The sequence below is a fragment of the Biomphalaria glabrata genome, chromosome 3, assembly GCF_947242115.1.
Source record: "Biomphalaria glabrata chromosome 3, xgBioGlab47.1, whole genome shotgun sequence".
NCBI lineage: Eukaryota > Metazoa > Mollusca > Gastropoda > Planorbidae > Biomphalaria > Biomphalaria glabrata.
In genome coordinates this window covers 32,829,636-32,855,164 of record NC_074713.1, presented here as the reverse complement: position 1 = coordinate 32,855,164, position 25,529 = coordinate 32,829,636, and the positions used below count along the sequence as shown (strand labels likewise).

Genomic DNA, 25,529 nt, shown 5'->3' with positions numbered 1-25,529 from the left:
TTCATATAGGCTACTTGTGCGCCTTCATCTTCCCAAACCTTTTAACAAGTGACTAGAATCAACATTCAATCAAAAAACATTAGTGTCTTGAGACACTAAAGGAATTTGACTTCAACTTACTTGATTCAGCATAAATACTTTAGGAAATGAATTGATGACTAGAAATATGACACTATGGGACACATAGAATATGAACAGGACTTTTGTAAGTGATGAAGATGAAAGCAAAGAAAGCTGTCATGTAATAACTATCCAAATGGCTGTGACTGAATTGTAAAATTTTAAAATTTATTCACATGAGTGTGTTTTGTAATCATCAGCTTGGTCTTTGAGTTAGTGCTTACTTTGTAATGTAAGCAAGGAACTCATGAAGTTTTTGCAAGTTGAAATGCTTAAAGATACAAGGACTCTTAGAAGGTTTCATATTGAAGGTTTTTGATTGATAAAGTTTGTTGATGATGGACCTTCTTATTCCTTGAATGTGGATAAATGAATGTGTATTGCATCAACTTTCATGCTGCTCTCCCTTTTCAAGTGTTATGTTCTATTTTATCCTTTCAAAATCATGTCATAAAGTATTCTAGTCAAACTAATCGTGGTTCAGATTGTAAAATTGTTTGTACAAATTGAGAATTCCTATAACCTCAATTTCCTATAGCCTCTAAGTCTATTTAGATGTAGAAATACAAAACATCCAATTAGGTCTACATACCCCACGTTTGCATAACTTGCATTGAGTTTTGGATGCATTATCAATTCTTATCTTATATAATACAGACGTTACTTCAAAAAAGAAGATGATTACATCCTACGCGTCATGCATTTAGTCATGCATATTAACCAATGACTTAAATTCTGCCAAGTCACTGGTTTTCCTGGCTAGCTCAGGAATTAATGCTCTAATAGCACTAGGGAAGAAGGAGTATTTGTACAAATTTGTCTTAGCATATGGGACGAGGAATGTGTCTTTATCTTTGTGTCTTTCAGAGTATTTTATTAAACTTTGTTTTTGTATTTGAAGATTATGGTTCAGTATTTTATGTATGATTGCTACTTTACTTTTGAGCCTTCTGTCCTGAAGGCTTTCTAAATTTAGTGATTTCACTAAAGGTGTTACTCTAGTCAAATATGAATTTTCGTTTGTTATGAATCTCACTGCTCTATTTTGTGTCTGTTCCAGTTTCTTAACTCTTTGGCTCCGGAATTACTTCAGAATTATTTTCCACTTTTGGACGGAATTAATTTTTCCGCCATTTCAGAGTGCGCTACTTTGCTTCGATATAACTTGTATAACTTTTTTATTTATTATTGGAAAATAATAAATTTGATATAGAATTAAAGAGAAATGGATGCTCTTTCCATTTCTTATGTTTTCTAGTTTGCAAATCATGTTGTTTTTGTAATTTTGGGTTTTGAATATAAAAATTAAAAATGAAAAACTCACCAACTGACTGTGACAAGTCAAAAACTCACTGTCAGAGTCACTCAAAATTATCACAGCATTAATTATTATTTTTCCTTATTTATTTATTTTATTTTAATTATTTCCCCATCCTACCCCTGAATTCTCCACCCGCACCACCTTTTCTCCTCCAGGCTAGACTTAGTTGACCACATTGGAGATAGCTAGGCCGCGTCTTCCGACTTATCTTCCCTTGACCGGGGCAAAGATAGACACATTCTCTTTGATCGTACCGGCCGGATGTCTGACGGGCGCAGATGACACCACCTTGTGTGGAATGCAAGTCACTCTCCCCCCCCCCTTTTCTCCCGCGTCTCTCTTTGATCTAGGAGACCACGACGACAAACACGCCCATTGACCTTCCCAGTGTGCGACTCCCATCTCAAGTCTAATTCACCCACGTGTAAGATAATTCTAAGCCTAGGACATTTCCTGTTTCCGCTCACATTTTCCAGGCCTTTGTATATAAGGTAAATTAAATCAAGTCAGACTCTCTCTTTCTCATTCGAGCTGAGCTATCGAGTCTGGACTATATCATTTATTCTCACTCCTAGAGGAATACCTGGTGGTAAGCCGAACTTAATCACAAGTTCCATCTTAATTACTTTTGTGCTATTTCCACTGGATATTATCATGTGTAGTTATTATTTCATTTATATTTAATTAGTGCATTGTGTATTTCTCACTGTCGTAAGTAGAAAACATGAACATGGCTAATGTATATTTTATGTATTGCATTAATCTATTAATGCTACGTTGCTCAATTGATCGTTGATGCAACCATGTATATATCTGTACACCTTATTTTATTTCCTTTATCTCGGTTGACCGCCTTGATAATTTTACTAGCGCACTAATACTGCGTCTAGAAAAGAGATATGAGTTATCTCCCCTGTATTGAATTATCTCCCCTGTAGTCATTTTACTCTAATGAGAGTTGCGCCGCTTGAACGGACACCCTCTCCATTCAAGCGCGCTCCATTGTTCTCGACCCACTGTCATATGTAAACAAATCGTCTGGGTCGCTGACCACCGCCCATTCCCCCCCCCCTTCTCTTTCTCTATCCACCTGTGTTGTTTATGTGAGATTATTATCTCCCCTTCTATGTACATTTTTATATTATTATTTCCCCTTTTATGTACATTTGTATATTGCTACTATCGGCCATCTATTTTCCAAATCCCATTTGTCATCATCTCCCCACTGGGCTCTAAAGCAATTTTACCAATCTGACGAATGCACCTCAGTCGAGGACATCGATAAGATGCATAAGAGACATGTCCTAACTTGTCTTTATTTATCCGCAGCCTCCCTCAGGTATCTGCCTATTTGTTTGATATCAAGAATCACCTACTATCGTTGTGCTTAGTGCTATTCAGCACTGCACTAGCTCACTGACCTGCCTATTTATTCTGCATCTGTGCTTAGTGCTATTCAGCACTGCACTTGCCCACTGAGATCTACTCAACTCTACTACTTGGCGCTATCGGCATTGCCCGCCTATTCGACAGCCCACCTGTCAAGCTATTAGGTGCGACGTCCCTATAGATTCAGATCTGTGTGAGACGTCATAGCTACGCCAACCCTCTGCAACTCACTGGACATATCCTGTCAACTACGCTGCCCACGGCAGATCAGCTCTGCCCGCAGTAACCTTGTGCCCACGGTAGCCGGCCACCCGCCCTACTGTGCCCACTACAGATATTAGATTTTGGGGATTGAGACTCCACAAGAACTATATCACCGGCGTCCCTCTATCCGCTAGAGCGCCACCTCCAGCTGCAGAACCTCAAGCCAGGACACAGCCAGCTGCGACATCAACAGGACAACCAGCTAAGTCAGAGGACAAAGTGACATACTCTCTTATTAAATGCAAGAGTGATGATTAAAGCTAGTATTATTTAGAGATAGAAGCAAACCCTCCCCCTTTTATTCTTATATGTATATTTATGTAAATAAATATTCTTCATTTTTAACTTTTGTATATATCTTTCATTGCTTTGTCTCGTTGTGTGTCTGCTCCCGATTCATATGCTGATAGGTTGGTGTGTGATAGCTTTAAATATAATCATCCCCTAGACATAAAACGCGCCAAACACACGTCACATTTCCCCACCTGTCACACTGACATTGAAAATATCCATCCAAGTACATGTTACAAGAAATTTATTGTTCAAATTGAATTCAAAGAAGTTTTTTTCTCATTTTTATCCATTTGTTAACAGAACACCATAGAAGAAACAGCAATAGATGCAAAAAATAATAAACTGGAACTAATAATCCAATGTCACTACTTTAATGAAAACGGCCATAAAAAAAGCAACACTCTTGGAACAAAAAACTTTTACCCTAAAACTAGTCCAACTGTACAGCATATATATATATTTATAATATTTTCCTTGTAAGTTCTTCATGTACTAAGTATATAAATATTCCTTCTAGTTGCGATATTCATGGAAGCAGTCAATATGAAGTGTGGGTTCGACTCCCATCCAGCGCAAACATAAACCGTTCTCCCTGACCTACAGTGTTTACATACTCAGTCTTTCTTTATAGTTATAGGTCTCCATTCTCTGAAAATGGATCTTATTCTAGCAGGGGTGTTGAATTTAATCCTATGGTCAGCATAGCTATTTATTTTGCTGACAAGACTATCAACAATGTGATTGTCAATGGAAAAAAACAACATTCCAGCTCAATAGATGCAGTGCTGACTAAGTCTAGGTTGACAACCCAATTTCTTGATGGAACAAATCTGAAATTGATCTGTTTCAGTGCCTAGATGATAGATCTAGAGATCTACCTCTATCTGATTAGATTTAGATCTAGATGATGTAGAGACAGCTAAACTAGTTCTAGATCTACAATGAACATTAGCTGGGGGTGGAGCTGCTTTATCATTACTAGACCTAGACCTAGCCCTAGATTCTAGATCTATAAATAAATTTACTAGATCTAGACTATATAATTAGATTTATCAATATCACCATCAGATGAAATAAAATCACTGTCATCTGAATTATTATACTTCTTTATCAAAGAAATATTTCGATCTACAAAGTTTATATGGCCTTGGTTGAAGCTCCATGTTAAAAAAACACGCACACAGAAATAATAAATGTAATCTCTTTACAAACTTCGTACAAAATAAAAACATGTTAAATGAAGGAAATTCCGGATGTTTAGCAAAGGGAAACTATTCTAGATATAAAATTAAGCAATAAAAAACATGAATTGGAGAAATAGAAACGAAAAAATAAATTTTAAATAGCCGCTGCCCCCAGCGTTGGTCAGACTTTTTCCCCCTTTTTTAAAATCAACGTCCTTTGCGTTGTTGCGGAGCCAAAGAGTTAATGTTTTGTTAAGTTGAGGGGTCCCAAACGGAGGATGCATATTCTATTATCGGCCTAACCAAGGTTAAATAACATTTTAGTTTTATGTTCTTATTTGATTTATAGAAATTTCTTTTAATAAATCCTAATGCTTTGTTTGATTTTTTTGTAGTTTCATCATCAATATGTGGATTCCATGACAGTTTTTCATTTATTATAACACCTATGTATTTTGCGTTTTTAGTCTGTGTTACTGGTTTGCCATGAATAAGATAAGTGGAATTAATTTGTTTTAGTTTTTTTGTTACTCTTAACAACTGACATTTTTCTGGGTGGAAAGACATGCTCCAATTTGATTCCCATTTCTGTAATTCATCTAATTCTCTTTGTAAAATATCTGTGTCTTGTGTTGTTTTTATTGTTCTATATATTATGCAATCGTCTGCAAATAATCTGACTTTTGTTCCTGAAGTAATGCAATTTGGTAAATCATTTATGTCAATTAAAAATAGTAGTGGACCCAAGACTGTTCCTTGAGGTACACCTGAGTTTACTGTTATCGGTGTTGATTTAGAGCCATTTATTATTACAGTTTGTTCTGTAATAATTATTATGAGGGCGGGTAACAATAGACACATAGCATATGGCAATCATTGTCAGGGCACCCAGTCTGCTCCTGATCAGGAGTTTTTCTGATTAATAAGCTAAACGACCTTTTCTTTTTAAATTGGTTTAAAGAACTATTTACAAAATGTAGTTTGGTTATAGTTTGGTTATAGTTTGCTGGTATTCAATTGGATAAAAGTATTAGAAAATATCTTGTACACAGTATTTCAGTCAATATATAGAATTAGGACTGATCACATTCTTTAACCAGTTCAAGTATTAAATGCTTACTACTATTACTTCGAAGTCCAATATCATATAGAAACATGACTTTCTAAATCTTTCATGCAAACATACAAAACTATTTACTTTCACTTTTTAGACCCAGAGAGCGTTTTGTTACTTCAGCTAGAGCTCCAACACCAAGTCCAGCAGCAAGATCTGTGCAACAGGAAATAGAGGTTGATAGAAAGTTCAAAAACAATATTTATAGTTCATTCCAGATAATTATTTTCCTAATCTAATCTATATAATTAAATCTTCAATAATTAGAAACTATTTATTTCATAATTATTTGCTTTAATAAGTACATATATATTTTTTCCATTAAATTTAATCAAATGAAATGTAGATAAATAGCTTTTAAAAAAATTTTTTTGATGTGTTTCAAAAGTTCAATGAAAATTAAATTAAACTAGTTTAGACTTACTTCCATAATTCATTAAACTAGTTTAGACTTACTTCCATAATTCATTAAACTAGTTTAGACTTACTTCCATAATTCATTAAACTAGTTTAGACTTACTTCCATAATTTATTAAACTAATTTGAGATAATAGTTTAGGCTTACTTCTATAATTCATTACACTAGTTTAGACTTACTTCCATAATTTATTAAACTAGTTTGAGATAATAGTTTAGGCTTACTTCTATAATTCATTAAACTAGTTTAGACTTACTTCCATAATTTATTAAACTAGTTTGAGATAATAGTTTAGGCTTACTTCCATAATTCATTAAACTAGTTTAGACTTACTTCCATAATTCATTAAACTAGTTTAGACTTACTTCCATAATTTATTAAACTAATTTGAGATAATAGTTTAGGCTTACTTCTATAATTCATTAAACTAGTTTAGACTTACTTCCATAATTTATTAAACTAGTTTGAGATAATAGTTTAGGCTTACTTCTATAATTCATTAAACTAGTTTAGACTTACTTCCATAATTTATTAAACTAGTTTGAGATAATAGTTTAGGCTTACTTCCATAATTCATTAAACTAGTTTAGACTTACTTCCATAATTCATTAAACTAGTTTAGACTTACTTCCATAATTCATTAAACTAGTTTAGACTTACTTCCATAATTCATTAAACTAGTTTAGACTTACTTCCATAATTCATTAAACTAGTTTAGACTTACTTCCATAATTCATTAAACTAGTTTAGACTTACTTCCATAATTCATTAAACTAGTTTGAGATAATAGTTTAGACTTACTTCCATAATTCATTAAACTAGTTTGAGATAATGGTTTAGACTTACTTCCATAATTCATTAAACTAATTTGAGATAATGGTTTAGACTTACTTCCATAATTCATTAAACTAGTTTAGACTTACTTCCATAATTCATTAAACTAGTTTAGACTTACTTCCATAATTTATTAAACTAATTTGAGATAATAGTTTAGGCTTACTTCCATAATTCATTAAACTAGTTTAGACTTACTTCCATAATTTATTAAACTAGTTTGAGATAATAGTTTAGGCTTACTTCCATAATTCATTAAACTAGTTTAGACTTACTTCCATAATTCATTAAACTAGTTTAGACTTACTTCCATAATTCATTAAACTAGTTTAGACTTACTTCCATAATTCATTACACTAGTTTAGACTTACTTCCATAATTCATTAAACTAGTTTAGACTTACTTCCATAATTCATTAAACTAGTTTAGACTTACTTCCATAATTCATTAAACTAGTTTAGACTTACTTCCATAATTCATTAAACTAGTTTGAGATAATAGTTTAGACTTACTTCCATAATTCATTAAACTAGTTTGAGATAATGGTTTAGACTTACTTCCATAATTCATTAAACTAATTTGAGATAATGGTTTAGACTTACTTCCAAACTCATTAAACTAATTTGAGATAATGGTTTAGACTTACTTCCAAACTCATTAAACTAATTTGAGATAATGGTTTAGACTTACTTCCAAACTCATTAAACTAATTTGAGATAATGGTTTAGACTTACTTCCAAACTCATTAAACTAATTTGAGATAATGGTTTAGACTTACTTCCAAACTCATTAAACTAATTTGAGATAATAGTTTAGACTTACTTCCATAATTTATTAAACTAATTTGAGATAATGGTTTAGGCTTACTTCCATAATTCATTAAACTAGTTTGAGATAATGGTTTAGACTTACTTCCATAATTCATTAAACTAGTTTGAGATAATGGTTTAGACTTACTTCCAAACTCATTAAACTAATTTGAGATAATGGTTTAGACTTACTTCCATAATTCATTAAACTAGTTTGAGATAATGGTTTAGACTTACTTCCATAATTCATTAAACGACTCAAGCGGGATGCAGGTACACGCCTTTCCTTTGCCCTGTCACTAAGCTGTGTTTAAGATTTCAATAAAAATGTTGGTATTGACAGAGATTTCAATAAAAATGTTGGTATTGACAGAGATTTCAATAAAAATGTTGGAGAGATTTCAGAAAAACAAAGATTTCAGGATAAAGCTCTTGTGTTATTTCAATTTCTCATAAATACCTGTTGAGGCTTCAGGATTTCAAAAGCTTTTGTTGGTTTGACAACTGAATCCCTGAGTTTTGTCTTAGCTGATGTTAAAACATTGGATGGTTGTTTATCCAGGGCCATGCTTCCTGTAACAAAATATTTGGCTCTTTTTTGTTCATGAAAGAAATAAAAGTTCAAACCTAAATTACATTTTATTTTAGTCAAAGAAAAACTTAACAATTACTAGCCCTCAATGCTTCCCTGGTCATCTTTCTTTTAAAGTGCTTACTGTTAAAGTAAAAGTATTGCATATAAAAAATATCTTTTAGTTTATGAACACTGTTGGAAAACCAGAGTAGGCTTAAATTTAATGAGTCAGCCATTTAAAAATTAGTGAAACTAGAAAGTTTGCTTGACACTTAGACTAGATTAAACAAGGTTACAAAGACAGTTTGTGTGGAAACACAGAGAAGAATGGAGAAAGAAGGTTGACAGATCTTGTGTAATGCCCCAATGGTCCAGCAGACCAAGGAATAGGTGAAAGTGAAGGAGAAGTTGGATGTGAGCTGGGCCTGATGACATATAATTTATATAGTGCTACTTTCATGCTCAGAGCATTATGATCCAATCTCATTTGTGGACCAGTGGGGGGGAAGAGGGTATCTGGGAGTAGGTTTTCATGCTACCTTTAGGCGCTCAGTAAACACAACTCTGCTCGAGTCGGGTGTCAAACCCAAGCCAAGCCAATTTCAAGCATACTTAGCCTCTCGACCATGCTTCCTACAAAAATCTAATTGGTATAATTGTTCTATAAAGGGCCAATCCCTTATTCAAAGTCTCAGGGAAAATAAAAACAATTCCGTTAATAAAAAATGTAAACAAAAATCCTCCACTTCCTTTTGTTTAGTGTTCCATGGCGTTACCACAGTACTGCAGTTCATGTGATAATATGAAAAACTACTTATTAATTGTTGTTTTAAATTACTTTCCACTTATATACATACTAAATAGATTTTTTGTTTTTAAAAATAAAAGTGAACATTTTTTTGTGTAAATGTAGTAGTTAGTATGACAGAACTTACTTAACTTAGCAATATAATTTTTAAAAAAAATAATAATTTTTTTGATAAAAAATCTAAAACCATTTGCATAAATGTGTTAAGAATATCTCCCTTACTAAATAGCCTCCCTTTTTGTAACTATTAATAGTGAATAGTTGTAAAAAAGGTGTATTTTTATGAAAAACTGCTTGCATAGTTAATTTTAAAAATTAATTTTTTTGCTTTCAGAAAAGAATAACGTAGCCTTTGCATCAGAACTTTGAATGGTCTAAAATATCATGATGTCGGATTTTCAATATCTTTTCTAGGATGAGATCTAAACGGGATGGATGGACGAACGGACAGATAGACCACACAAAACTAATAGCGTCTATTCCCTTTTTGGGGGCCACTAAAAAAACACAAGGTTACAAAGACTGTTTGTGTGGAAATACAAACTCAAAATCGACCCCCGAAAAGGTTATAAGCAGTTAAAAAGGCAGGTTTGACCCTTTTGACCATTATGCAGTTGCTTCAGAATGGCGATGAATCTTGGAGGCATCCAAGCAAGATAGAATTCTCCACAAGCCATCGTGACTCACTGTATCAAATGCTTTTGTGATATCAATGAATGCAGCGTAGAAGTCCAGTTTCTGCAACCTGCATTTTTCCTGCATTTGACGCAAGACAAAAATTATGTCCAATGAGCCTCTACCAGCTTGGAAACCACACTGATTTTCAGAAAGCACACTGCCTACTAAGGAGTTGGTCAATCTGTCAAGGAGTATCCTGGCATTAAGGTAATGCCACGGTAATTGGAGCAGTTTGATTTGTTTCCTTTTGTTGGGCCATAAGCTGAGCGAATTGATTCAAAGAGTGAGCTCATGTCTCCTGCGTTTGCGTATCTTTGTATGTTTTAAGAACACACAAGACACTATTTGCTTTTTAATTCATGAACTTTTGTTTGCAAAATATTACACATGGCTCTATAGAGGGAATTTTTCAGAGCTGTTGGGGTTCGTGAGCACAGAACAATAATTAAGAAATAGTCAAAGCACCAATAGTACATAAAAAAAAGGAACAAAACTGACAATGTTTAAACAAAAAATGGTGTCTTGCATCAAATAGCAGCCACCATGACAACTATTACTTTTTTCAATTTTTTTTTTTGTATCAGGATAATCAGCTCTGTTTGAAATAGTTTAAATGTAAATGAATCCCAACCTGCAGAAGTAGTTTGGTGCGAAGTTGCAGGAAATATTTCTGTCTCATGTGATAGAGATTCTGTGAAGGTCATAGATGATGCAGGCTGTATGGGAAAAACAGCCTCATTCTGAGATGTGGAAATAGGCTGAGATATCTGTTGAGCTTTTGTTTCATTTGCTGACTTGAAATGTTCTAGAAAAAAACAGAAAGGTGTTGAAATTTATCAACAAGATTTTATTAGGCAACTTCTAGAAAAAAAAAGCATAAAATTACACTTTATCAAATTAAGCAATGCTTATGTTAAACAATTAAAAAAAAACTAGCAGATCAGTAAAATTAGTCAATGAATTTTCTATTGAAGATGTGGAACGGAATGTTCACTAGGCCAGCCATTAACAAGAGTATTAAACGTTTACCACAATCACCTTCAACTAGCTAAGGTCATGTAGCCTTTAAAGTTAATATTAAACAGTTACCACAATGACCTTCAACTAAAGGTAGCCTTTAAAGTTAACTCAGGTTAGGTAGCCTTTAAAGCTACTCAACTCAGATTGCTTGGGTAGTTTTTAAAGCTAGCTAACTCAGATATGTCAGATAGCCTTTAAAGCTAGTTAACTCAGATAGGTCATGGTAGCCTTTAGAGTTAGTAGACTTAAATAGGTTAGGTAGCTTTTAAAACTATTTAATTCAGATAGGTCAGGTTACCTATTTAAACTCAGATACTTCAGTTCCAATCTTCAAATAAAAGTTACTTAACCACCTAGTTCTTAATGCACAGATATAGTGGACTGAGTTCACTGCTCAAACTTAAGGCTATTTAGTGTTATACATACAGTCTGTTCTAACATATTGTATTTAGCAACTATTTTGCTGACCTAGTATAATGTTATGTAACAGAGATTATGAACAGAAATAAATACTTACCTAGATTTTTAAAATTATGATCACTACCATCATAATTACTTTGATTCAAGGAACCATTGAGCTTAGTTTGATTCAGTAATTTAGAGCCTAAAGTAGATGCTTCTTGTTTGACTTGATGAATAACTTGTGATAATTGAGATGTCTTTTGCTGGAAAAGTTCCTTGAACAGAAACATAACAGTTTTAAAAGTTGAACTAAAGCTGTAGAACTCTTGAACACAAACCCAACAAAAAACACTCACTGCTAATGTTTAAAAGCCCATGCTCTAAGGAAATATTGCTAACTTGCATAGTAAGTCATTTTAGGTGTGAAAGCAGCAATTTTGTTTTTTTTTCCTATATGCAAGGGAACATTTTGTTTCAATAACTCTTAGTAACAATCCAGGTTTCATCCCCCCACTTTTCCTCAAAAGTTTGGTGTTAATTTTTAAGTTTGCTACCATATTTTAAGCAACTAGAAAAAAAACTTCACTTAAAATTTCAATAAATATAGAAATATCTGTTTAATTTCTTAAACATGTCAAATAATTATTTTGTTTGACATTTATATTTTTGTTTTTCCTATTTCAGCCTGTCTTATTGAATGTCACTATGGTGCACAAATAGTTTAATAGGTTTTAAGAAATGCTTTTAAACTAGTCATACCTCCAAGGTACCTTTGTTTACTGTAGCTTCTAATTTGCTCTCTGCTTTAATTCCAACATCTTTAGCCACTTCCCGTAAGCTAGAATTATGCCAAATGCGATTCACATCTCCTCCTTTCAGGTCTACAATTTCTCTCAGTACATGCTCCAAGCCTCGCACAAGGCCGGTGAGATCAGTACGACGTGACATTCTGAAATTTACATTCAAATTTCTTGATTATTGGATTGTTATTAACCTTATAATCTAAACATAATTATAAAGAAGAAAGTTGTTTTTTAATACAGTAAACTTTTGATTGTCCAACGGTTACTGAAAATATCGGATTACCAAAGGTTAGCTGTACTTCAAAGAATCTAACTACACATGTCAAGAAAATTAGAAAATTTCAGATAAGTTTTTGATATTCTCTGCAAGCTAAAACAGCCAATCTCCAATTAACAAAGTTATTAGCACTTTTTCATGACAAAAGTAAGGGATTTGAGATCATTTTAAGAGGAAATATATGACACAGATTTAGATATAAATATATTTAGTATATAGTGTGCATATGTGTGAGCACATGTGCGTGTGCATATAGCAGTAGTCTTCAATGGGGTCTAAAATCCCCCTCAGGGGTGCAATTTCATGAAAATGGTGGGCGCTGGGAGCCAAAGGTGCGGTAGGGAGTGCACTGGGCACAAAAGAGGAACACAAGAGATAAAAGAAGAACTGGAGGTGCGCTGAAACAAATCGAATAAAAAATGTCTTTAAGGTTAATGCTGATGAAGTTAGGATACATCTAATTTAATAACAAAAACAACAGTAAAGGTAAAGTTCCCCTTTCAGCCCTTGCGATCTATAGGGCAGATGAAGAAAAGGTCATCCGTTTCTGTGGCCGACTGTTAACATGTGACAAGCATAACGAATAACCGCCTTTACTTTCCTCAACTTATGTCAAGTACCAATTAGAGCTGGGTGGACTCAGAGGCGCCCAAAGATCCCAAAATTAAAAATCCAATATAATAATTTAACCTTTATTTAAAAAGAAAACATTGGCAATATCGGCCAAGAGATAAACTTGCCAGTAGGCAGTTACTTATCTTTCCATGGTTTTTATTGAATTGCCACAAGATAAATATATGCTAATGTGTATAATTTGTAGAGATGGTTTTCTCTAACCAATTTTTTTAAAGTTTGAGTTCAGTTCAGTTCAGATTTTCTAAGCTCTTCTTTTTGTAGCTTTTATTGAGTTGGCAATACTGAAGTTCAATTAAGTGTCCTTGACATTGTTTAGTCTGTTGTAAAAATCCCAAAGACAGTCCAAAGTTGTTTTGAATAAACTTTCAACAGTCCATGAATCAGTTTAAATACTAACATCAGTATTTCTAATAAACATGCTTTAATTTTGATTTAATGATTTTTGCTTTTTGTTTTTCATTGATGTGACCTGCATGTCATAAATTAAAATAGCCTGCAAGCTGAATAAGGACATCACTGTTTGAACTAATAGATTAAATTGAACCTTATTACATTTACTGAGTTTTTGCTGTTACCTAATTTCATAACATCAAACCGAACCCAAACTTTAGATCTGACTGAACCGAACCATGACATTGAGGTTCTGAAAGTATTATCAATATGTGACACTTTGATTCAAAGACGGAACAATGAAATGGCCACAGATACAAAGCAACATTTTACACAATTTTTTTTACAAATATTTAAGTCTTTATTGTTACCTTGTTTGTGTGTTATGTACAATATTTCAGTTATATCTATATATATAATTCTCTTCATGGCCAACCATTCCTGACACCACCAAGATGTCATGGAAAGATCACTCTTTTATTTCTGCAAGTGGGACTAGAGTTAACCCACGTAACTTTAGCGGCGAAAAAAAATGGGGGGGGGGGGGGACAAGTACTATCCGTCACTAAATAGAAGGACTGGATTTAACCATTGTGGAGCCCTATGCGAAACGAATTTCGCAGATCCCAGTAGGGACACTGATAATAAGTGAAAGTTAGGAGTTTCTATTAGAAAGACAATGTCATCAACTGTGCTATGTCCACAGAAACAATCTCATCTGCTGTGCTATGTCCACAGAAACAATCTCATCTGCTGTGATATGTCCACAGAAACAATGTCATCAGCTGTGCTATGTCCACAGAAACAATGTCATCTGCTGTGGTATGTCCACAGAAACAATGTCATATGCTGTGATATGTCCACAGAAACAATGTCATCTGCTGTGATATGTCCACAGAAACAATCTCATCTGCTGTGATATGTCCACAGAAACAATGTCATCTGCTGTGGTATGTCCACAGAAACAATGTCATCAGCTGTGCTATGTCCACAGAAACAATGTCATCTGCTGTGGTATGTCCACAGAAACAATGTCATCTGCTGTGATATGTCCACAGAAACAATGTCATCAGCTGTGCTATGTCCACAGAAACAATGTCATCTGCTGTGATATGTGCACAGAAACAATGTCATCTGCTGTGATATGTCCACAGAAACAATGTCATCTGCTGTGGTATGTCCACGGAAATAATGTCATCTGCTGTGGTATGTCCACAGAAACAATGTCATCTGCTGTGATATGTCCACAGAAACAATCTCATCTGCTGTGATATGTCCACAGAAACAATGTCATCTGCTGTGATATGTCCACAGAAACAATGTCATCTGCTGTGGTATGTCCACAGAAACAATGTCATCTGCTGTGGTATGTCCACAGAAACAATCTGATCTGCTGTGATATGTCCACAGAAACAATGTCATCTGCTGTGATATGTCCACAGAAACAATGTCATCTGCTGTGGTATGTCCACAGAAACAATGTCATCTGCTGTGATATGTCCACAGAAACAATGTCATCAGCTGTGGTATGCCCACAAAAAATGTGATGAAAATTAATTAAATATCCAATTTCTTTTTCAAAGATTTATTAAACAACATTGCTAATGTTTGCTATTTCATTATTTTTTTATGACACATTCTTAGAGATGCCTACATTGACCAATAATAAATCTAGATTCTGGAGATGGTTACAGAAATAAATCAGATCTTACAATCTAAAAATGTATGTAACATCTGTAACATGTAAGTAAAAATAATGTAATAATATCACATTATGCTAATTAAAATTAAAACAAACATCTGTTAAAGCTCTTCCGCACTGTGTCTTATGCAGAGTCAAATGAAGGTAACATTCTAATAACGAATCAAATAACACAGGCGAAAGGCTAACAATTTAATAAAAATTAATTTAATAAATTTAATAAAAATGAAGGGAATCATCGAAGGTTGTCAAGCTAAATCTCTACGTCCATAAAAACTGCACTCTCTAAAGCTGTCAAAAGTATTTTGTTTACATTTTGCTATTTTTCCTAAAAACCATGTATAGTTTTTACTAGTCATGTCATTGTCTGCAAGTAAAAACTTTCCCTTTCTTTGAAACAAAAAACTAATTCCTAATCATGCCATAACTATGATAACGCATCCAAAATAAATACTTTGCAACAGCATTCTCAGGAAACAATGAAATATTTCTCATAATTTATTTAATTTTTTAACTGCCCTTCCCACCTAAACTTTTTGAGTGGGGGAGCGGTCCTACTTTTATGGAGAAATCATAGTTTATGAACAAAATTAGTTGAATTAATATATACATTTTATATTATGTCGCTCCTCTTCTGGTATTTTGGCCGATTCGGTGGGGTAAAGGGGGGGGGGGTTGCTTCTACTGCCCTCCCCACTATAGCCCTCTGAGTGGGGGATGGTCCTATTTTTATGGAGTAATCATAGCTTGTGAACAAAATTAGTCGAATATCTATATAATATAAACTATGTATTGATATGTGAACCCATTGTATGTCGCACACACGCTCTAATCTTAAATCTTATGATTAGTAAATATAAAATGAAAAAGGGTTGTACCAGGTGGGAGGGGCGATACCTGCAATCGCCTTTCCCCCATCGAACAAACCAATGCTTTTTCTTTTTTTATTATAGTTAAGAAATTAAAAAATTTTTTAAAAATCTGTCACTAATATAATTTATATATATCATAATTATTTTAAGAAAGACTTTGCTTTAGAAAAGATAGAATTCAAATGAAAATTTTCAGTATAAGAGTTACGATCGAGATGAGTTCTAAATCCAAATAATCTTTTCCTTGTCTTTTTCCGACCTTTACTCAATCTGATATTTTCCTAGTTAAATAAATTTAGGATTATAACTAACAATTTATGCTTGAATTTTATTGAAATTATTTATCGAATAATTTTTTTTTCGGCGGCGATCCTCAAAGCCTTAATCTAAATATGTGAGGTATCTTTTCAAGGGACAAATCATTTTTATTTGCAATGTATTAAGGGCCTATAAATTCATATTAGAATATTTTTCAAGTACAAACAACATTATTCAAAAGGTCCTTTTTTAATAGGTTGAATAATGAGCTTTAGATGTCTGGAGAATGTGTTTCTGCAGTGAAGAATGCAAAAAAAACGCTTTTGGTGTCTGGGCGAACCTCACTAAGGAATAATAAGATGTAGATGTCAGGAGAATGTGTTTCTGCGGTGAAGAATGCAAGAAAAGGCTTTTGGCGTTGCCCTGAACCCCACTGGGAAAGCTTATAGCTCTGCCCCAGATCACCAAGCTTGCAAGAGAAAGGCCTTAACATGACTGGGTTTTTTTTAGGGGATTTTTTTGCCGAAGGTTGAGAAATACTGCTTTTTTTATTCTCATATATATATATATATATTGTTATAAACCTGGTGGTGGCACAGATGGGGGTAGTGGTGTGTGTGTGTAGTCAGCCGATGCAAATCGCCCCAGGCCAGCGCTAGACGCGCGGTCAACCGTGACGAGTTACGACGGTCAGCCAAGTCGAGTGTCAACAGGACGGTTGGGGAAGGATTGCCGTCGTGAACAGAGCTCATGAGCGTCACGAGAGTTGTAGTCATCTGACCACCTAGAAACGTCGAGCGGCGTTCTGTCCGGTTCGAGTAGGCCAGTAGCGGAGGTCGCAGTCATGACGGTTCAGAAAAGGGGTTCACGACAGAAGGTTCACTACAGCACAGTTCAACGGTGTGGTTCTGTACGGAGCATTACGATGGTTCAGTGCGGAGTACTGTCAAGTACAGTTGAGACGACTGGCGTCTTGATCTTGGTCTGTGAGTCCGACACAACGAGCCTAGTGTGTGAAGTCAGTCCTAAACTGTTGAACCCAGGGCAAGCCCGGAACGTGACGGAGAGGCCAGTGCAAGAGTTGATACGGCGGTACGGTGTTATCGGAGAGATATTTGTACAGTGTACGTGTTGCCAATTGTACAGTATTGGCTGTTATTTATTCAACTATTAAAGTGTTACGTTACTTTGGAGCCCTGAGTTGTCAAGTTCTTTAAGTTGGTGGTGTCTGGTGCAGTTTGCAGAGAGCCTGGATAGTGAGATTTGTAACAATATATATACGCTGTACGCACGTTTATGCAAAGGGTTAGGGTTTACTGGGCGTTAGGGTTAGGGTTTGGAAAAAAATCGCCCCCCCCCCCCCACTCAAAAGTTCTGAATCCGCTAGTGATCTAAATGTAGTCTAGAATAGTCTAGATCTTTAGTCATAGAGCCAGCCAGGAAAACCAGTGACTTGGCAGAATTTAAGTCGGTTGTTAACATGCATGACGAATAGGACGGAGTCATCTTCTCTTTTAAAGTAACGTCTGTATTATATAAGATAAGATAGATCTAGACCTCTAAACCAAAAGGCAGGCGACCCAAAGGCAGACCCTGAATGCGAAGGATTGATGATGTGGAAGCAGATCTGCAACAGCTTGGGGTTAGGGCGTGGAGACGAAAGGCCCAGGAGAGGTCTGAATGGAAGGATGTGTTGAAGCAGGCCAGAGCCCTCTATGGGCTGTAGCGACACTGGGATGGATGGATATAGACCTCTATATAATATACTATAAAGAGTACCTATTCATTCAGTTTCGAAAAACCTGTTTAATAATTTATTTTCTAAATGAACAAAGTTTGTAAGCCACAGTGGTTATTGTTTGTACTTTCGTCATACATGTATAGCGCACATTGACAATAAAGTTATAAATCATTAAATTTTGCGGTCAGTTTTGTAGGCCTAACATAGGTCTAGCTGGTTGAGAGAACCCAAACGATTGCGTTCCTGTGTGATACGATTAGTAAGATTCAGTAGTACCAAAATATGGATTTAAAACTAAAACTTACAATGCAAAAAAAAAAAAAATTTTTGTCCTTAAAAAAATCGCCTCCACACACCTTGTAGGCATGTAGTCTAACTTTTTAAATTAAAAATTGTATTGAGAAGGTTCGGGTACCTAGCAAATGTCAAAAATGAAAAAAAAAAATTCTTAAAAAATTTGCTCTTCCTAGTGAGGCCACTGGTAGCCTTATTTAAGATATTATTGCAGACAGTGAGTATGTTACTATGTATGTGAGTAGCCAATCACTTTACCGTAGTGTACCGCTCAGCCACCAGAATCTATACTAATCTATCTATCTCTTTAATCTATTTCATCATTTATTCTGAGTATTTAATATATAGTAGTTTACTTATTTCGGACATTACATGAATTCGGACATTTGCTGTTTTTGTGGTCATTAAATAATTATCTTAATATTTATTATAAAACGCGAATGTGCTTGTCCATTTTCCAATGATTCTGACCCAATTCCCTTCCATTTAGCTGTCTTTTTATGTAAGAAAAACGAATTTCAAATTTGTTAGTCAGGTTGTTGTTTTTTCCTATGTTACCTGGATGACTTTACCTCTTCCTAGGGTTAAGACTATATTTTTTGATTGGCTAAGCCTATACTAATGAGCCCGGAAATATTTATTCTGTTTTTGGAGCTGATTTATTTGATTTATAAGCCAAGTTGTCTGATTCCATACAAATAAAAAATTAATAGGGTGTCCGAATTAAATTACGATTTTCTTACCAAAATTTATTTCGGACAGCTTGTTTTGGACATCAATAAAAAATATATATTATTATTATTTGTTCATTTGTTGTGTTTTTTTTAATGGAGAATAAATGGGCAAATGTTTGGAGTGAGCTTGGTACATTGAATGAAGTTAAATGCTTAGATCTAGACCTACTAGATAGATCTAGATTTATATAGAGAAAATATAGAGGATTCAGTTAGGCAAGAATGGCTATCCTAACATGTACTATACTACAAAAGATCATCTGACATCTGTATTAGAAATTTATTAAATTAATAAACAAAAAACACAAACATTCAACACACATCTAATCATGCAAACAATTCAAACATAAAATAAGTCTAAAAGTCGGTATAGAAGTCAATATCCCAGTGACCTAATTTTGGTAGAATAAGTGTGTTCATATTTTTACTTTGTGTGTTCGTATTTATGCATAATTCCAAAACATCTTAATGATTTAATGTGAGGGGCTATGCCTGGGGATCTTAAAATTTAGTTATGTTAATATAGAATTAAAATCTGAGTTTATTGAGGCCTAAATATAGAGACTGTCCGAAATAAATAATGGTGTGCGGATTCAAATAATGTGGGTCAAATTTGTCCGAATTAAATGAAAACACACAGCCTCTTTGACCTCAAATATAATAACAAATATGGGTTAGGGGTACAAATATAAGTAGTCATCCTTATTCTCCTTAAACTAAAGAAGATTTTGATACTTCATTTTCTTTTCTATGTCGAACCATTGTCAAATAATGCGCTGTCAAAGTCAAACTTTCAAATTTGGGCCTATAGGTGTCCGAATAGCATAAACTACTCTAGATCTAGAGTAACTTACATCTATCGAACACCTTCGTTTTAAGGTACTTATCGAACACCCCATTGTATTTTTTTAAATTCTCCTTTATTTCGATGATTATGACGAAACTAGTCCATTCCTATTGTGCATCGTCCATTTCTTTATAGTTTAGTTATATTTAGTTTCATTTTCACCCGAGGATAATTTTTTTACTTATATTCAAAGTGCATCAATTGGTAATATTGGTATAAAAATTTCACTTTTTTTGACCTCTTGGGAAGAGTGAAGTGAGTCTCGGGTTAAGGGTATTTTTTAATGCCAATGATGTTCAGCTCAACAAAACCTATATAATACGCTTCTAATTAGGCTGAGAAATATTTGCAACAATTTTCTTTAAAGTGTCCTTTGCTACCTAAACATGAAAATTGAGGTTTAAAAAGGGGGTGTTCGATAATAGCAGTTTTTATATAAGCAATCTCAGCTTCGTAAGATATCGAACGCCATTTTAATGTTAAAAATAAACATCAAAGGGATATAACCCAAAGAACACAAAATATTTAAATTATATATTTTTTAATTGTTATTTTTAAAAATAATGTAATGCAAAGTACATATATAAATTACCCATGTGTTACAATTTGTATCAGCTATTTGTGGTTTACCGTAAATGTGCTATATTTTTCTAAGTAAATAGATTTACATCGATATGCACTAATTGTACCCATTTTAAAAGCTTGATTTTATGACACATATAGTTTGATGCTATTATCATCGTTGTGCTACCATAGGCGCAAGGAATATAGAATATAACACAGGAACAATGAATTTAGAATATATCCAGTTGTGTTGTTTTTTTTCAGATGCCCCATTCTATTAACTTCTGAATTATGTTTTATAAACCAATACCTAGCGCATGTGCTTGATGTGAAGAGATATTAATAAAACGAAAGGGCTAAGGGGGAGGTATAGAATGTAGATATGGTATTTTGAAATAAAAATGTCTTTGGTAGGTACAGGGTTAGTAGCACTTTTCCATGACAAAATTTTAGGAGATTTTTTAAGGATGAAATGTATGATGTGTGTGTGTGTTTCCTATCCGTTTGTGTGATACATAGTAAAACATACACAAAACTAAGCATTTATCAAATCAATTATTGTTATTTGATTTTTAAAATAATAAATATCTTGCCAATATGCCACAGAAACAATGTTATCAGCTGTTGTATGTCCACAGAAAATGTAATGAAAGTTATCTTTTAATCAAGTAACAACTTGACTGTCATCCCAAAACCTCAAACAAACATTTTATTTTTCAAAGATTTATTTAAAAACATTACAAATGGTTACTTTTCCATTTTTTTAAAATAAGAAGCATTCTTAGAGATGCCTTATTCATGATGTATCTTCTCTGTGATGGAAATGTACATTTTTAGTGTATGTGTATCTTATAGATACTAGAGTCATGGTGTGCATTTGAGGTAATGTTTTATTCTTTTATTAGTTAACTTAAATCCTTTTCATAAACAGAGCCAGTAATATATAGGGTAATATTGGCCTATTTGAATGTTTAGTTGACATTTGCTTACTAAAAAATGGCTTTTGGGTTGGGGGGGGGGGGGGGGGATTAGACCTATTCACGTTTTTTTTCCTAGCAGAATCTTTTTCAACCATATAGGCCTAGTTTCCCTGGCTTTTATGAGTGAAATAATTTTTACGGACTTTTCACAGCTGTATGCGAAATATTTTCGTTAAATCTACAGTAGATCTAGACTCTTTTGATCTAAATCACTAATCACTTTTCACGGCTGTGAGAGAATTATCTTCACTGAATTTACAGTAGATCTAGACTCTAGATCTAAGTCACTAAAATTCGCGGACTTTTCAGAGAAATATTTTCACTATATATATTCTAGTGATTTAGCGTAAATCTAGAGTCTACATCAAAGTCACGGAAATTCGCGGACTTTTCACTGTGTGAATATTATCTTCACTAAATTTACAGAAAATCTAGACTCTAAAGCTAATTCGGTAAAATTTGCGGACTTTAACTCTAAGTCACTAAATTTTGCGGACTTTTCACGGCTGTGTGAGAATTATCTTCACTAGATTCTAGTGCTTTATAGTTAATCTAGAGTCTATATATAATTTCACTAAAATTCGCGGACTTTTCGCTCTAGATCTAAGTCACTAAAATTTGCGGACTTTTCGTGGCAGTATGCAAATTATCTTCACTGGATATACGGTAGATCTAGAGTCTAGATCTAAGTCACTAAATTTGCGGACTTTTCACTTCGTTGTGTTAATTATCTTCACTAGACTCTAAGTGATTTAGCGTAAATCTAGAATCTAGCGTATTTCTAGAGTAATCTAGACATTAGATGTATCGAGATAATTAAATTGACTAAAATTCACGGAGTTTTCAGGTTAGGTGCGAATTATCTTCACTAAATCTAATTTAGATCTAAATCTAAATCTAGATACTATTATAGTTACTAGAGACTAGCTAGATCTAGAAGATTTACCGACTTTCCGCGCGAAGTCACTCTTATTACAACAAGAAGATTTTAGGTGAGGGAGGGCCCGGAGGGATGTAGCCTACAAAATAGTCTGGTAATTGCTCTAATTATAGACAATAGTCACTACAGACTAGATCTATCGCATCTTTAGTGGTAACAATAAATGGAAACAAACATTTCTAAAATGACTTCAGAAAAATACTGCCAGGTGAAATGCTTGCTTGAGCCAAGGCCATCTTCAATCTCGAGGTTGCGCTTCACAAGTGGGTGAAAGGCGGTGTAGACGCGTCACTGGTCAGGTCATTAACACAGCCAGCCCGTAAGGTCATGCGATCAGAATGCCTAGTAACGCTGTTGTTATCCCCTCACATTTTTAGCAAGAAATAAGCAAAATTATATTTAAAAAAAAATATTGGGTAAAAATTTTAGGAGAGTGGACAAAATTTTAGGAGACTTTCTGCAATTTTTAGGAGAATTTTAGGATTTTAGGAGACTTTTCATTTTTTAGGAGATTTTAGGAGTTTTTAGGAGCGCTACGAACCCTGTAGGTAAAAAAAGGGGGGGGGGGGAGAGAGAGAAACAGTCAAGACACTGTATCAAGAGATCATCAATAATTGATCGACCATTAAAATGTGACGTCAGCCTCAAATACATAGTCAGTTGTGCTTCTCGATCTAGATGTGTGGCGCAGGGTCTAAAAAAATTATATATAAAGTACCATATACCATAAAGTATGATAAAGCTCATAATGCGCTACAAATCACTCCTTTGAAACATCACAAATACTCAAAATAATAACAATAACACATTTAACCACTCTCTTATTCTGCCTACACCCCCTTACCCGCGCTTTCTTCTTACGCAATTCCACTCTCCAACATTCACACTTTTTCAGTGCAAAGTAACAACGTAAATTTCAAGACTCAATCCAAATGCAGCCACCAGACTAACACACAACAAAAAAAAAAGGTCAGTGACAGCCCAACACACAGGTGTAAACAAGGCCACCAACGCAGCCCCAAAACATTGTTCAAGTTGTAGTAAGAACAATGTTGAGGGGAAAGGGGGAGAATCCATCATTTGAGTACCTAAGGTCAAGCCGCTAATTAGGTCACAAACACTAGGCGTGATAGATATATAGATATGTTGTTTGTGTGTGTGTGACAAATACTAAGCATGCTCTAAAATAGGGTGTTGTTTTTTTTGGTTAACCAGGGGGTTTAGGGAGGGCGGATCTATCTACATCTATAGGTAACACAGCTCGCAAGCTACCATAGCTTTTCAGCACCCCCCCCCTTCCCCGCCCAGATCCAAAAATATCTAGCACTGACTTTTGGGCTGTTACATACACTGAGCGTGCTAGATCGGCGGCTAGTTACGTAGAGCGTACCGTATGTTTTGTTTTTAGGTCAACCAAGTAAACTGTTGTGTCCTGCAATGACTTGGGCTTGGGGAGGATTATCTATTGGCTACCAAAGCTTATTAGGCTCTCCCTCAAATAGATAATATCTGGATTTAATTTATTAATGGCCTTATGTCTCAAAATAGCTTAGACCTAAATAAGTACTACGGTAATGCGTTACTGGGATAGCACCGTCAGTTTCTAAGCAGAGCTGATCAGTGATAGATTATAGATTCCTTCGATGTGGACCATGTGAAAATGACTAAAATCTGTCTGTCTTGACATGGCGTAAAAAGAAAATGATATAAATAAAAAAAAATATAGATTATAATATAACACTTTTGAAACACCATACTTTTCAAAAATTTTAAGATTATAACACTTTTAAAACACCATACTTCTCATGTGTTCGATAAGTTCTTAATATGTTCGATAAGATAAGATAAAGGTAAAAAAGTGTTCCATAATTTAAGCTTTTGAAATCATCGACCTGATTCACTTTAACATCAAATATAAGTTTAACTTTGAGTAGTAATAGAATAAAACATGTCTACTTTTTAAGAAAAATGGATGAGGAGTTCATAGATTAGATATAATCAGTTTTTTTCTAGGTCTAATTTTTACGGAGATACACAAATTCAAACATAAAAAATGTCGGCGAATGAGCTTAACTTGTTCGATAAACGTAAGTTACTGTATTATAATTATGATCATTTGGGAAATCCTTCACAACCTTGAACTTGAACTTAGCCTGTTGTGACGACCTATCCCTCTCTAACTCTCTTTGCTTTGATCGATCTAAATATTCTAAATAGAATCTCGATTGTCTATATAGAATAATAGATCTAGATCTATGTTATTATTACTAGACTCTAGATTAACAAGATATATATAGATCTATATATAATTATATAGATTTACTTTAGATTAGTCACTAGATGACTAGATGATCAAAAGCTAGACTAAATGTAATAAAAACAAAATTTAAACATAGATTACACTAGTCCACTAGATCTAGCAGTACAGAAAATTTAATTTCTTTTGTAGCTCCATGGTAGCACATCTAGATCTAATAGATCCTATATAGTAGAGTCACTATTGCGGAACAGCGCGTCGAAATTAGTTAAAATCTACTTTATTTTGAAATTTTCTGCTAAAACACTGTAACGGTACTGCGAATGGTCCATTTCTCTCCATTTCCAATATAAGGGTTTTCCTTTCACAGCAGAAAATTAATTTTGACTCCAGGTTAAAGTTGAAAGGTGTGGAATCGTCCATTATTTTTCACGTACCAGGAGAACCGCATAGGTCAGGGCTTAAGACTTTTTAAAAATGATAATGACAAATTACCTGCATGATACACCAATTTTTCGGTTTATAAATGGATGTGGAAAAACTTCATTTCATAGCCATCTACCAGTAATTTAATTTTAAAAAAATCGGGAGGTGTTTACCCAGTTTTTACCTTTTTAAAGATAGTCACAATTGTGGAACACTATAGATGTCATTTATTTGACCTGCGCATTTAGCTTAATATTTACATAGTGATTTATATCGGAATTTAAATATGAGTTTGTATTAGTATACATAATTTAAAAACATTTAGAGAATAAAATGGCATATAATATATAATTAATGATTACCAGACGTCCAGCAAAAAGAGGACAAATCATAATATCAAATAATATCATATAGGCCTATATAATATTAATATAACAAAAAAGAATTAAAGAATAGTGGAAAATAAAATCTTGAAAGGAAAATCAGGGTAGTGTGACGTCAATTAATTAAAGAGGTAAAGGATCAAAAATTGACAATGTGTTGTCTTAAGCTTTAATAAAATAAAATTAATGTAAAAGA

At 34.0% G+C, this 25,529-nt stretch overlaps 1 protein-coding gene across 7 annotated transcripts in view; it reads right to left on the bottom strand.

Moving 5' to 3' along the window:
• LOC106061379 (atypical kinase COQ8B, mitochondrial-like) overlaps window positions 1–24,688 on the bottom strand; it is a 58,310-nt gene extending 33,622 nt beyond the window's left edge. For 2 of the 7 annotated variants that reach the window (XM_056024589.1, XM_056024595.1), the window contains exons 1-7: window positions 24,224–24,267; window positions 11,989–12,178; window positions 11,345–11,504; window positions 10,439–10,612; window positions 8,208–8,320; window positions 7,985–8,051; window positions 5,771–5,842 (exon numbers count right to left, since the gene is read on the bottom strand). In XM_056024589.1, coding sequence (XP_055880564.1) covers window positions 5,771–5,842; window positions 7,985–8,051; window positions 8,208–8,320; window positions 10,439–10,612; window positions 11,345–11,504; window positions 11,989–12,178; window positions 24,224–24,252 — 805 coding nt within the window. In that variant the 5' untranslated portion in view covers window positions 24,253–24,267. Of the gene's footprint in view, window positions 1–5,770; window positions 5,843–7,984; window positions 8,052–8,207; window positions 8,321–10,438; window positions 10,613–11,344; window positions 11,505–11,988; window positions 12,179–24,223; window positions 24,268–24,341; window positions 24,564–24,590 lie in introns of those variants that run through there. The other 5 variants (XM_056024594.1, XM_056024591.1, XM_056024593.1 and 2 more) reach the window with 5 other exon arrangements.
• Between the last annotated feature and the right edge of the window lie 841 nt (window positions 24,689–25,529).